A 14,040-nucleotide genomic window follows, 5' to 3' on the forward strand; every position below is an offset into this window, starting at 1 on the left:
AAGTTCCATATCACTGACAGGTTATGGCCTTTAGCAAGTCATTTACTTGTCTGTGCCTCAGTTTTCTCGTCTATAAAGTGGGGATAATACCTGTACCATTTACTCTGTGGATCCATTGTGATAATTAAATATGTACATAAAGTATCATATAAACTCTAAAGAGCTACACAAACAAAAATCTCTATTATCTGCTTATAAATGCTGCATTTTGTCTTTAAAACTCAGAACTGTACAAGCAAGATCTGTATTTGTGTTGTGTAAGATTAATTATACATTTACTTATACTTTTCTGGGTTAGCTGGTATACAAGGATAACCGTGGCAGCTGCTGAAATATTAACAAGGATACCTATATTTTACTTCATATGACAGTCATTCAGAGTGAATCTTTCACATCTGAACTGAAATTGGAAAGCTCAATTAATTTTGAAACCTTACCTACTCCCTTAAAAAAGGAGGGGGGAAAGGTGGGAAGGAGAGAAAGTCTAGGGTTAAAACCAAATAGCCGGACCTAACACAAAATTCAATCAACTAAGAGAGGTCCAATTTGAGTGGTATCTCCTCCATAAAGTTGTACCTGATTTCCTAATCAAAAGTTACTTTCCTCCTTAGGTTCATTCTATTTGGAATTACAGCTACTATATTATTTTGGGATATATGTAGTTATATTCCTATTAGACATATAATTCTAAAAGGAAAGATACCGTGTGTCTTAATCATCTTTATATTTCCTCAGTGTGTACAACACAGAGCTTTGTAATCTCTATTACCTACAGTAAATGTTATTGCTATATGCTCAGAAATGTCAAATTTACACTTGGCCTTCTTGTATGGAATGTCATTTTAATGATCAGTATACCAATCCTGACTTTAATTGTTCTTGGCAACAACTGTGCAGGCATACAGCAAATCAGAAGAAAAAAATTGCGGGATCAACTCAGAACAAATTTTTGCCCAGAATATTTTATCCACGGATAAATGTTTCATACCATGAGCCATCTAAACCTCCAAAGATTTCACCTTCATCCTAACAAGGAATGCAAAAAAAAAAAAAAAAATCACCCTTTAAAAATACTTAATATAGAAGTCTATTCCTGAAGTACTTTTTGCATACTACTATCAGTAAATCAAAATTATGTAGCACTTTTTTTCCAAGAAATGCAAAGTACTTTATAGATTCATCTCATTCATTTGTAGGAACTCCACAAAAATAAAATGATGAGTCTCCTATCTTTGGGTGAAAAAATGAGGAAAAGACAAGCAATGTAACAAGCTCTAGGTGAAACAAGTCAGTGACAGCCTAAAACAAGAACATCTCAAGCTCTTCTTAAAAGGTCTATAAAACTGTCCATGGGGCTATACTGATTTTCTGTGGCATTCTTCTTCCTCAAAGAGCAGCACTTGTCCTAAATACTTAGAACCATCGAGCCTGAAAACATAAAAAGCTATCATTTGATCCATCTTTCAGTTTTATGAGAAGTAAAGATGAAGACAGATGTCAGGACCATGAATCCAAAACATTAATAATACGTGTACATATTAAAGCTGGCCCTCATAAATAATTCAGACCTTTCTACAACACTCCCTTCTTGGATCGTTATTGCTTTACCCATTCTAAAAACTATCTCAACTCCACTGATCCCTAACAATTCAGATCACATTTTCAAAGGTCTGCAGCATTTTCAAATATGGCAAAAACTCAATTCTAGAATTCTCACCATTTTAGCTGTCTTCCAAATACTTATCTAATTGCATGCACCTTAAGTGTATGAAGAGCAACACAATTATAAATTTTAAAATGTTAGAAATAGAATCACTTTAACAATAATGTAGTACTCCACATAACAAAGTTTTATCACATTTACTAGTGCTTATAACTCATTTTTTTCTCAGTGAGAGACTCACACAGGCCATTGCAATAGGCAGTTTTTCTTTAATTTTCTAGATTTTGCATTTTCTTGTTGTAAAATAGCTGCTATTACTCCTATGCATTTCAGATAGCAATAAATGAGAATCAGAAGTTCACCTCGGACAGGGTAGTACAGACTCTGAATTCCAACTCTATAAAATTGTGTTGTCTCAAATACAAAACAGCAGATTCTTTGGGTTCAGCTTTCTCAACTGATTAAACAAAAATCCAGCTTTTATGAGAATCTTCCCATGAAAAGCTGTGAAAAGGGCTACTTGATAATATGAATTATTTAATCCTGCTGCTCAGGTATTGATTTCCCTTAACCACTTTATACTGAAAATAGAGCATGGGATGAAATGTGACACCACAATAGTATAATTAAAATTCTCAATTTAAAATGATGAAGCAGTAAATCTGGATTATTCAACTATAAGTAAGTACATTTTCAGTATTCTAGGCAAATAGGCAAAGAATGAATTTGAAAAGAGAGATACAAGATATCTGAATAATAATTTATTCTGCCTATAAATAAAGCAGAAAAATGAGTTGGTACAATGCCAATACCTCACCCCCAATGATATGAGGATTTACTGCTAGTTATTATAGTCAATCTTATGATGCACAACACGTCTAATTCAAGGTTTTGTGACTGTCCATCAAAAATACCAAACTAAAGAGCCTGCCACTAAATATCCCAGGAAAAAGGAAAAACATCAATACAGAATTTCAGATTTATTAATTAAACTCTCCATCAAACTGAAACCTCACTGGTATTTAATTCTTTAACAAATAAAAATAATCTAACAACAATAGCTGTTGTTTGCATAATATTTTGAAGGTTTGCAAAACACTTTACATACATTACCTCATATACTAGTCATAATAGCCCTGGGGTTGTAGGTGCCATTATCATCCCCATTAAAATCAAGACGAAAACCTGGTCTTATCTGCTCTTTTCCCAAAACTTAAAAGACATACTCCGTTTTTACTAAAATCACTTATTTCCCCCCCACACACACACACATACATATATCCCATCACCTGCACCATCTTCCCTTCCCCTCACTGGAAGAACAAGGCAGTTCATCAAAAGAAGGCTAAATCACTCATATCTTTGATTCCTGAGTTCATCTATTAGCCATCCAAGATCTGCACTCCTTTTCCCCTTACTGCAGATCAACAGCCTAAAACAATCCAAATACTACAGGAAAACAAACATTTCTAGTCAGATGAAGCCTTTCATGACAGCTTATACTTAACAAATGTCTTATAAATGACAAAATAATAATTCTGTTATCTTAGCTGACAAAGTATGAGTAAACAAATGCTGCCAACTGGGCTAGGGCAAAAATAAAGAATGGGCAAAAGATAAAATAAAGAAAGGCTGATGAAAATACACCTTATATAATTTCCCTTAAGTAGATTTTAAAAATCTGCACCCCCTCCTTAGCTGCTTTGCCACTCTGGGCTCCCCACCCCCACCCCTTTTCTGGCTCCATTTTCCTACCTCAATAAGCTATTTTCTGCCTAAACAGAAAGCACACTCATAGCGTCTGAATTTCTTTCGCATCTCTTAATTATCAAAGTAAAAGAAACCATTTTGAAAGTCGCCCTCCCCCTGCTCCACACACACAATGCAACAAAAACACTGAAATACATAAGGCTTGGTTATAATTAACATTCTTCAGAAGCCAGAGAAGCAAACAGCCTACCTTTCCCAGTAGTCATGATCTTCAGCAATCTTGGTAGCAAATAAACAGTGTTCTGAAAGAGGCACTATGGTGTCTACCTCCTAGTAACTTAAGCACAAGTAAACTCTGCCCATCCCACGCACAACGTACTGCCTCTGAGTGACCTAGCAGCAAAGACATCTGCCACCCCCTTCCAAAATAAAAGCCCACTGTACCTCTATCCACCTGCACAACCATGGTCTAAGAAGAAACCTTCTTCACTCTGTTTCACTCCAATATTAGAACATTCATTAAAACTGGAACTAGAATTAATTTTTACCTCTCCTTCCCATTTTTTTCTCATCAGAACAGGTGCACTTACACCATAAACCTTAAGGGACAGCCAAACCAAGTTATAAAAAAGACCAAATATAATGTTAGTTACAGTTCAATCTGCTTAAGAACAATGACAGAAATAGTGTTCTTCAAATCTATTTTAGGTGATTTTCTCACATAGCAAGAAGCTGTGACTATGGAAACACTTTTCTCAAGCCGCTAACTATTTGAGGACCTTGCAATTCACACCTGACAGACAAGCCTGGAGAAAATAACCAGTTTTCTGCAATTAACGCACTTTTTCAAAACTGTTATAAACGAAAAGTTGGATTCTTCATATAGAAAATTGAACTTCCAATACACATCCTTAAAACACTTTTCCCAAAAACCAGCAAAAAAAAAAAAAAGGTATTGAGGTAGATCATTGATCATTTTGCTTCAAAAACATCAGTTCCTAAAATGTGAGAAGGAAATATTTAGCACCTATTATTCATTTTTTTTCTAAAAAAACACTGGTCAAAATTCATTTGGGGGCAAAAATAAGAATCTACAATCATTATGTAGAATAAATAAAGCATCTGCCTGCTAATTCTGTCAGAAAGAAATTTATTTTCCCATATTCAAATTTTTCCACTGGCTCAAATTTACTTTTAAAACATACTCATTCTATAGACATAACTATGTTCATCTACTTGAAGAAATGCCTAAGTATGTGTATTTTCTTGGCCAAATTAAATCGTTACTTAATGTACAAAAGTTTCATGCCAATTACATTCAATTAAAAATTATAAAGATAAAGGAAAATGGCTACTCTATAACTATCTCTTAAGAAAATATATTTCACCCATAAGCAAAAGCAATCTGCATAGTTAGAAAACTAAGTTCCATACACATACAAAAAATTTCTTTTTGAAATTTAAAGTAGGAAAATTACAATTTTGCTCAAGAGATCTGCTAATTATATGAGGGATGAAAAAACTGCATCTAAAAAAACTGTATCTAGAAAGCCATGTATATTTACATTCCCATGTTCTAGTCATTCAACACTGAATGTCCTTTGAAGTAATTTAGCAACAAGCAGGATACATACAAAGATGAAATTCTCTATTATAGACATGAAATTCATTTCAAATTGCTGTTCTCTTTCTCCTCTGTTTCACTCATCAATCTATTGTGTTCTAGGAAAAATTTTAAAACAAAATAAAATTTAAAAATCAAGATCTATATTTTTAAAGAAACCAAGTTCATAAATCTGGTAGCTTAGTACATCCTGATCTGTATCTTACCACTGGACCCAGATGGCCTGGGAGGAAAGACTGAGACTGGTGACTTTGCACAGCCCTGCCTTGCATAAATCCAACTTACTTGTATGTCATGACATCACCTTCCTGATGTCATGGTCCTCTTCCAGAATGAAGGACAAACAACAAAGCTTGGTACTTCGTTTGTATCAAAATAAACCCAACAATCTTTCAGTTTGGTATTTTGTCTTTCTCAAAATGTAAAGTAATACCTTTGTGACCTGGAATCCTCAGCAGCCCCTGTCTCTATGGTCCCTACCTCTCTCTGATTGGAAAGAGTAGGTGTGAACATCTGAGAACTCTTCCCTGATCTTCCACAGCACTTAAGGAGAACACCCAGGAATTCTCTTAATCATTTTCCTTCTCTGCTGGTTCCCAGAGTTCAGGATCTCCAGAAACTTAGATGAAATCAACTCGAAAACTCCTAACTTCTCAGATCATTTCCCACCAGGGTTACAGACTTCCTCATGTGCCCAGGTAACCTCCTCAACCACCTCTCTACCCATCTTATTCTTTTATGTGCCGTTTACCCCATTTGATGTGAGCTCCTATAGGGCAGGAAATATCTTATTCCTTTCTTTATATCCCTCAGGCTTAGAGCACAGTAGTAGGCGCTTAATAAATATTTAATGACTCTGACATAACTGCCTTATTTTGGACACTTTAAAAATAAAGAGAACTGCTCATTTTAGAGAAGATTATTTAACAATTTTGTTCTCTCTCTTGTCTCTCACGCACATGCATGCCAAAAGTTGTAATATGACATCTCTGCTGTTAATGCAATATGAAGAGACTGGGATCCTTCTGGTTTTAAAGTCCTAACAGTCTCTTCTATGTCCTTTAATTTTTTTAAAGCATGTAAAAAACACATTTAAAGCAAATCAGTAGAAGGGAGACAGGCTTGGCCAAGTCCTCTTCTAAATTCTGAAATTCAGATAGAACTACATTAATGTGTTCAAGAACCTCTCCTTAGATTCCCTAACAAGCTACCTCAATATAAAGTATCATCAGTACTGAGAATAATCTGGAAGAGGCCCCTTAAGATTTATGAGATCTAAATTATATTAAATGAAAGGATCTCACTTCCCAAAATCAGAAATAATTCTTAAGAATGTGACACAAAATAAATCTTTGACAGATACTGATGGCCCCATATATAAAAACTTGGAGGTAAAAACTGTTTCATGTTTTCACTGAAACTTTACTAGAGAAAAATGTTATGTCATGGCTCAAATGAACACCATGAATTTCAAATTTATTTTTCAAAAAAAAAGAAATATTATGTATATATCTACACATACATGTATACATGTGTATATACCTATAAATATATGTATGGACATATACACACACGCATATATAATAGAACATTCAAGAATTGAGCAATGCCAAGCAAGAGATTTATGCTACATCAGAGCCTAAAGTCTGATAAATCAAGAGATTCACACAGCTTACCCACATACTTGTCATTTTGAAAAGTGGTTTCCAATAAGGGCTCATCTACTAATATAAAAAATTACACACAGCAATACAGTCCTATAGCTTAAAAACAACAGCGTGGGGCCACTGCCATCAGAACACATACAGAAAGTTCACTCAGAGCTAAAGTGACAGAGACAGTATCCTTTGCATTCCTCGTGTAATACAAATGACAACCAAGACTGGGCAATGACACAGCAACAAAGAAAAGACTCAAAAGAAGATCTGAAGATTGAAAAGAAATGATAAAATTCCATTAACAGATGTGATCATAAGAGGGATATGAGAGGGATAACTTACTTGACAGAAAACGGGAGAGATTCAGGGAGACAGACAGCAAGAAAAGCCAGTCATGTTCTCTATTTTTTTAAACAGAAGGCTAAATACACGTTAGTTAATTGTTTAATAGTTTTTCAATAACTATCCTAATAACCAAGATGGCACATGGTTCCTTTTTATTCCTATTGGTAGGAATTCGTTTTCATCCCTCAAAATAAAAATATTACACTTTCCAAAGAATTCCATGTGACCCTGGAAATGTGCCTAGTCTTTTCTAGAATGGAACATCTATAGACACATGAATTCTGTTTCCAAAACATAAAGCTATCACTGCTATTATGTTCAGAACTGGTTGCAGAATTTTCTTGAGAGAGACTTACAGTCCTGGATTACTTCATGGTTTTATATCTCACTATATTGATCCAGCTAAGGAAACCCCTCAAATATTCCAATGTGAAAAAAAAACTGCTAAATCATTAATTAACTAAACCATCCAAACAAAAGGATGAATCAATATAAGCCAATGAAGTAGCACAAAATACTTATTAGAATTTATGTTAAAGCTGCTAGGTGGTATAGCTGATAGAAAGCCTAATGTGAAGTCAGAAAGACCTGGGTTCAAATCCTGCTTCATCTAATTATGTGACCATGGGCAAGTTACTTAACCTCTTTAAGTTTTCTCACTTGTAAAATAAGAATGATTAAAAAAAAGCACCTACCTCCTCCAAATGAGATAACAAATATAAACTGTTTTATGAACCTTAAGACATTATGTAATATTATTATTAAAAAGAAGAACCTGGTTGCTACTTCAGTTCATATCTTGGTGACTTCCACAAAAATCAGAATGCACATGGCATCATAACTTTCCTCCTACCACAAAATTTGAAGTAATCTTGAATGTGCCTTTATGTTAAAAAATCAGTTCTAAAAATATGGCTAGCCTATGGCCCAGTTTCTCTAACCAGAATCAGAAGAACTTAAACCAGTCCTTTTCCTGACTCTCAGCTCTAAAAGCTCTCTAAGCAGTATACAGAAATAACCACCCAACCTAATAACATTAATACTACTTACTATCTAACTAAAGTACCTTCACTGGTCTTCAGTAAATATGGAGGCCAGTTCAAATATGATCTTCTCTGGTTCTCCTACCTTAACTTAGCACAACTCCCTAAATAAAGGCATTCCCCAGAGAACTATTTTCCTCCTTACTCTTTATCAAGCTCATTCAATCCCATCAGTTCCCCACTTTCAACTATGAAAATGACAGTCTTTTTCTTGAGTTCCCCAGATCTCTCCTGAGTTTAGAATTCCTACATCCAATTGTCTATTACACATCTCCACCCAGATATCAGGCAAGTATTTCAAATTCAGCCTTTCTAAGACTGAAACCTTAACCTCCCAAAGCTTCACTTTTTCCTGAATTCCCTACTGGTCCTTCTTTTCAATCATAAGGTGGAGAGCTGGTGCAATGGACCGAGTGCTGGGCCTGAATTCAAGAAGACCTAAGTTCAAATCTGACCTCAAGATATTTACTAGCTGTGTGACCCTGGGCAAGTCACTTAAATCTCTGCATGTCTCAGTTTCCTTGTCACCTACTTCCCAGAGAAGTTATGAGGATCAAATGAGATAACTGTAAAATGTTTAGTACAATTTCTGGCACATGGTAAGCACTATATAAATGTTGGCTATTCTCATCATCATTATTACTATTATCTTCATAATTATTATTCAATCTACCTCCAAATCAGCTTTGGAAGACGTACAAAAGAACTGCAACAAACAGGGACAATACTAGAAGGCAATTCAAGCCAAAGGCAGCACAGTATTGAAACTACTGCATACCTTATAGGAGTAAAGAACAGCAGGTACTTCCAGGTCCATTGTGATTACACTACTAGGCAATTGTGATTGGTGATTTTCCAGAAAATTGTTTCGTGGAAAAGGGGGTTATCTGGTCATTGGCTGACGTTTCTTTTGTGTCCAAAGTATCCCCTGGATTAATTTTAATAGCAATCATTACAACAGCTACTAAGAACTACAGTGATCTCAGTGTGAGTTAGAAAGTGGCAGATGCAATATAATAAGTTCATAGATTTACAGACTAAACCTCAGAAATCATCTTATCCAACTCCCTTTTATTTTAAAGATAAGGAAACTAAGGTCCACAGGAGCTATGCTGCTTGCCCAAAGTCTTACAGATCATAAAATATCAGAGCAGAATCTACCAAGATCCTCTGGCTTCAAATTCTGGGCTCTTTCCATGCTGCCAAGGTAACTTCTTCAATGAGCCTTGGCAATCTGTCAGGTATGGGGGATAGGGGCGAGGGAAGAGTCAAAAATGATTTGGAAATTTTGAGCCTAGACTACTGCATATAAATATTTGTTGAAGGAATGGAGGGGGAAAAAAACTTAGGCTCCCAGGAGAAAGTAACAGAAGGATAGTCCAAAAATGTTTCCCATGTTACCCATGCAAGCTGGCATCCCAGCCTTAACACTCTCCCACACACTAACATAGGAAATCTGCATGTACTAACAGCAATGAGAAAACAAGGGGAGATATAAAGAATATGTAAGTCCCACATATGGTTTATGAGCAGGCAGGTATGCAATCTCTCAAAAGGCCATTCATCAAGTTTTGCTGCATTATTTGTGTACAAAGCAATCTCTGAAGTCACTGTATTTTTTTTAAAAAAGCACTGGACATAATTAGCCTTAGGAAGTTTTCTAAGCCAGTAGCTAGAGCTGGATATCTAGTAATTACTAACAACATGGCATCTATAATTTTTAAGTCCTAGTCTCCTAGACTAGCCTATTTATAAAGTCTTCAATTAGGGAGAGCGCATAGAACTCATCCACTTAAAAAAGAAGTTAACTTAGGATAAGGAAAAAATGGTTTAGAGCTACAGAAGAGTTTACAGAATACAACTATGATAACAGAATACAATAAAGGAATCACAAACAATAATCAACACAATCATTCATCACTATTTCATCTCTCTCACCAAGGCCCAGGGAGGCTAAGCAATTTGTTCCAGATCATACAGATCATAAAACATCAGGGCCAGAATTCCACTCAGATCCTCTGACTTCAAATCCAGGATGCCATTTTCCATATTCTCAAAAAACCCCACCCTCCCATAGTCTCTACTCCATTCTCTCACCTCTCTCGTCTTCTTAGAAAAAAAAACCAAATCAATCTTTTACTCTACAGTAGTTTCTATTCTCTTTCACTGCCAAGTTCTCCTCAGTTCTAATTTCTGATTTCCAATTTCCATAATCCAGTTACTTAAAGGAGAAAGAAACAAACACAACTAATATAAACATAGACTTACTGCAAACCCTCCTAACAAGATGTACTTTCACCCCAAAGAACACTACTACAAATGGTAATCCTTCTTAAGCAAGGGTTGAGTGAGGATAAAGGATCTCAACAACACCAAGGAATGGTGAACATGAAATGGAAAAAGCACTAAGAAGATCTAGGCTGCAGTCCTGAATGGCTCCACCACTTAACAATTGTTTGTCCTCCAACAGATTGTAAATTCCTTGTTGGTTTTGTGTTTGCAACCTCAATCTAGCAGAGTGCAGGGACACAAAGTAGGTGCTTCATAAATGCTAATGGACTGATGTGATCATAGCCAGTCACTTAAAGCTTCCCTCAGTCATTTCCTTATCTGTGTGCATGTGTTCATCCTTCATAGCTCAAGAAGACCATGCCATCAGAGAAATAATGGCATGACTTGCACTTGACTTTGTTTTGAGTGAGGGAGGTGCAGGTCACCAGCCTCACTTCTCCTCCACAGCCATCTGAATCCAGTGACCAGATATTCATCAGGATGACTGGAGATGATCCAGGATGAGGCAATTGGGGTTAAGTGACTTGCCCAACGTCACACAGCTAGTGAGTATCAAGTGTCTGAGGTGAGATTTGAACTCAGGTCCTTCTGACTCCTGCACTGGTGCTTTATCCACTGTACCACCCAGCTGCCCCTCCTCCTCTGTAAAATGATGATGAAATTACACTACATATTTCACAGGTGTTGCATATGATGCATTTTGTAGACTTTCAAGAACTATATAAATTTGAGTTCTCATTCTGATTTTCGTTAATTTCAGAATTCATTTAAACCCAATGATTGATGAAGTAAGATAATCATTATGACAAGATGGCAAAATCATCCTAGTTCTTGTATCCCTAAAACAATCTTATACATATTTCACTACTATGAATTCTTGTCTTGCTCCATCTTTCCCCCACCTAAATATCTTCTCTTTCTGTCTCTTGAGTTTCTTTATTTTACCCTGTCAATTATTCCTTTGCATCCATTCCCCAAAATTCCTATCACCTACTGTCTGAAGTGCTGAATATTGAGGGTAGATGTGCAAACCTCTTAATATATTCTCAAGTAGAAGATGACATTACCAAATAAGTATTACGACAGCTCTTGCATGACTGGTACAAGTGAGTTTTCTGCCTCCACCTTGTACTCAGGATCAATTATTTTATCAGAAAATGAAATGGGCTTGTTGGCATTGTTTACTTTTTGTCAAAAAGGTATTGAAATTCTAAAATCATAATTCCTAAATGGTTTCAAACTGATTTTAAAGTTAATGGTTCTGAAATCTTTTTAAGTACACCTTTTAGGAGTTAGAAACCTAGTCTCCAATTCTTTTCTTCACTCAACCTTTTTAAACAAAAGTTCAATATTTAAAAACCAAAGAGATAGCAATGATACATGGATACACATCTGAACCACCATTATAAGATCAAATTCTAGGTCTTCAAAGAAATATCAGTAGCCCTCTCACCTTCCACCTACACCTTCTTTATCATTTATAAAAATAAATGCCACTGGCGAAGAGAGACTGTTTTCTTTTTCTTGGGGGGAAAGGCAAGGCAATTGGGTTAGGGTGACTTGTCCAAGGTCACACAGCTAGTAAGCATGAAGTGTCTGAGGCCAGATTTGAACTCAAGTCCTCCTGACTCCAGGGCCAGTGCCCTATTCACTTTGCCACCTAGCTAACACCTCCCTTTTTTCCCCCATTGTTCTCTTTTTATGATCCCTATCCCCATCTACTTCCCCAATAACTTCCATTTCTAATGCAGGGCATGCTTGAGCATTTGTAAGGCAGCATGGTCTGATGGGCAGAGTACTAGACAAGGGGCTAGAAGGCTCTGGATTTAAATCCTACTTGATTGATCCTGCCCGTTGAGAAGTAAATAAGACAAAATACTAGATAAATTCTCTTCCCCCTCTTCTCCCTTTTCCTCTTCTTCCTATTATTATCATCTCTTTTATAAGCTAAGAATGTAGAATAAAGTGCTTTTTATATAGCACTTGCTATACCAAAGACTTGGCTATAGGTCAGTTTGAATTATGTTCTCCATAAATAACATATGCTGGGAGTGGTGGTGGTGGTGGAGGGTATAGATCAAGTCCAAGAAATATAAAGCCAGTATCATGTGCCTTGTCCTCCCCTCCCCTAACAACACCATTAAAATGAACCCCTATTGTATAACAACAAGTTAAAAAAGTCAAAAAAATTTTCTGTGAAAACTTTTACTGTCCTGCTCAGTACTTCCTTCTCTAGCAATGACAGGTTCCAAGAAGCATCAAACAAGGAAATTCTATAGTGAAAGATAGTGATCTCATATACCTACAAGGAGTACAAGCACAAGTAGATACATGAAAATATATAAACTTTATAGCAAAGAGATCATCAGAGTAGGAATCAAGGGGTCTCGATTCCAGGTCAAGCTCTTAACAATCACCACTTTAGGTTATCAGTGTCTGAATTTCTTCATCTTGTAAAACATGAATAATAATGGCCTCTACAGGGTTAAATAATACATCTGACAACACATCACTATACATTTTTAAAAAACCAAAAGCAAATAAAAGTAGCAGTCAATTTTGGTATTATGGTCAAAGTGCAGGAGATGGAAGAATGGAAAGGGCCCTTGTCTGCTGGACTCAGGTCACAGAGTACAAAATGACCATGTGACTCAATTTTGACTTCTACTCTTCTGAAATAATGAGTAATATCATTGCCAATAGTTGTTACTAACACAAAATGGGCACTCAATAAATGCTAATGGAATGGAATTGAATTCTGTGAGTGTTCCAAGATGGATTCTAACACACCTGACTTCAACCTTCTACATCAAATTTAGTCATATCTTAAGTCAACCTAATTTGTTAAACATTCTATCTCCATTTCTGTAACTTTTTTGTTACCATTTGTAAGTTTCTCATTATCTTTATGAAGAAGGTGGTAATTTTACATTCAACCTAAGTGAAAGCAAATTGCACCATGAAGTCCAAAGATATACTAGAACATCAGATTATTTGAGGGCACCAGCTGTTTTCCATTATATCAGGTGTTGCAGTGGACAGAATGCTGGGCTTAGAGTAAGGAAGACATAAGCTTGAATATGACCTCAGAAACTTACTAGCTTCGAGGTCCTGGGCAATTTCCTTCAACTGTTTGCTTCAGTTTCTAGAGGCCCTTAATGGTCCATCAGATTTACAACAGTGAAAGAACTGGGCCTGGCCTCAGCAAATTGGGGTTCCAAAATCAACTCCTACACTCCCTAGCTATGTCTGACTTCAAGCAAGTAGCATAATCTCTGTTTCAGTTTCTCCATCTATAAAGTGAGGCTAAGGTTTTTGTTAACATTTACCTCTTGTCAAATTAGCGTGAGGCATTATCATTCTGCTCTGACATGAACAAGCCATTCATTTACAAGAAGACTTTCCCTAACCCCCTTAATGCTAGTGCCTTCACTTTGCAATGATTTCAATTTATCTTGCTTACAAGCTTGTTTGCACGTGGTTGTTTAATCTATGGGCTCCTTGATAGGAAGGATTGTCTTCTGACTTTCTCTGTATCCTCAGTACTTAGCACAGTGCCTAGTAGGCACTTAATAAATGTTTAATGACTGACTCACTGAGCTACTTTGGGGATTATTTACCCAGGAGCTTGGTTCTAACAATTCACTACAATGACTCAAGTCCAGGTTCCTGTATTCACTTTCTTTTTGAAGTTCCCTCACAATT

General features: G+C 36.2%; 1 protein-coding gene across 16 annotated transcripts in view; it reads right to left on the minus strand.

Moving 5' to 3' along the window:
- Positions 1-14,040, minus strand: part of CLASP1 (cytoplasmic linker associated protein 1) — a 338,497-nt gene that overhangs the window by 183,269 nt on the left and 141,188 nt on the right. The window contains exon 1 of one of the 16 annotated variants that reach the window (XM_072613404.1): positions 3,624-6,506. The exons of 14 other annotated variants lie outside the window; for them this stretch is intronic. In XM_072613404.1, the coding sequence (XP_072469505.1) occupies positions 3,624-3,639 (16 nt within the window). In that variant the 5' untranslated portion in view covers positions 3,640-6,506. Of the gene's footprint in view, positions 1-3,623; positions 6,507-14,040 lie in introns of those variants that run through there. One more of the 16 variants, XM_072613407.1, reaches the window with a different exon arrangement.

Source organism: Notamacropus eugenii, chromosome 5, assembly GCF_028372415.1.
Source record: "Notamacropus eugenii isolate mMacEug1 chromosome 5, mMacEug1.pri_v2, whole genome shotgun sequence".
NCBI classification, from domain to species: domain Eukaryota; kingdom Metazoa; phylum Chordata; class Mammalia; order Diprotodontia; family Macropodidae; genus Notamacropus; species Notamacropus eugenii.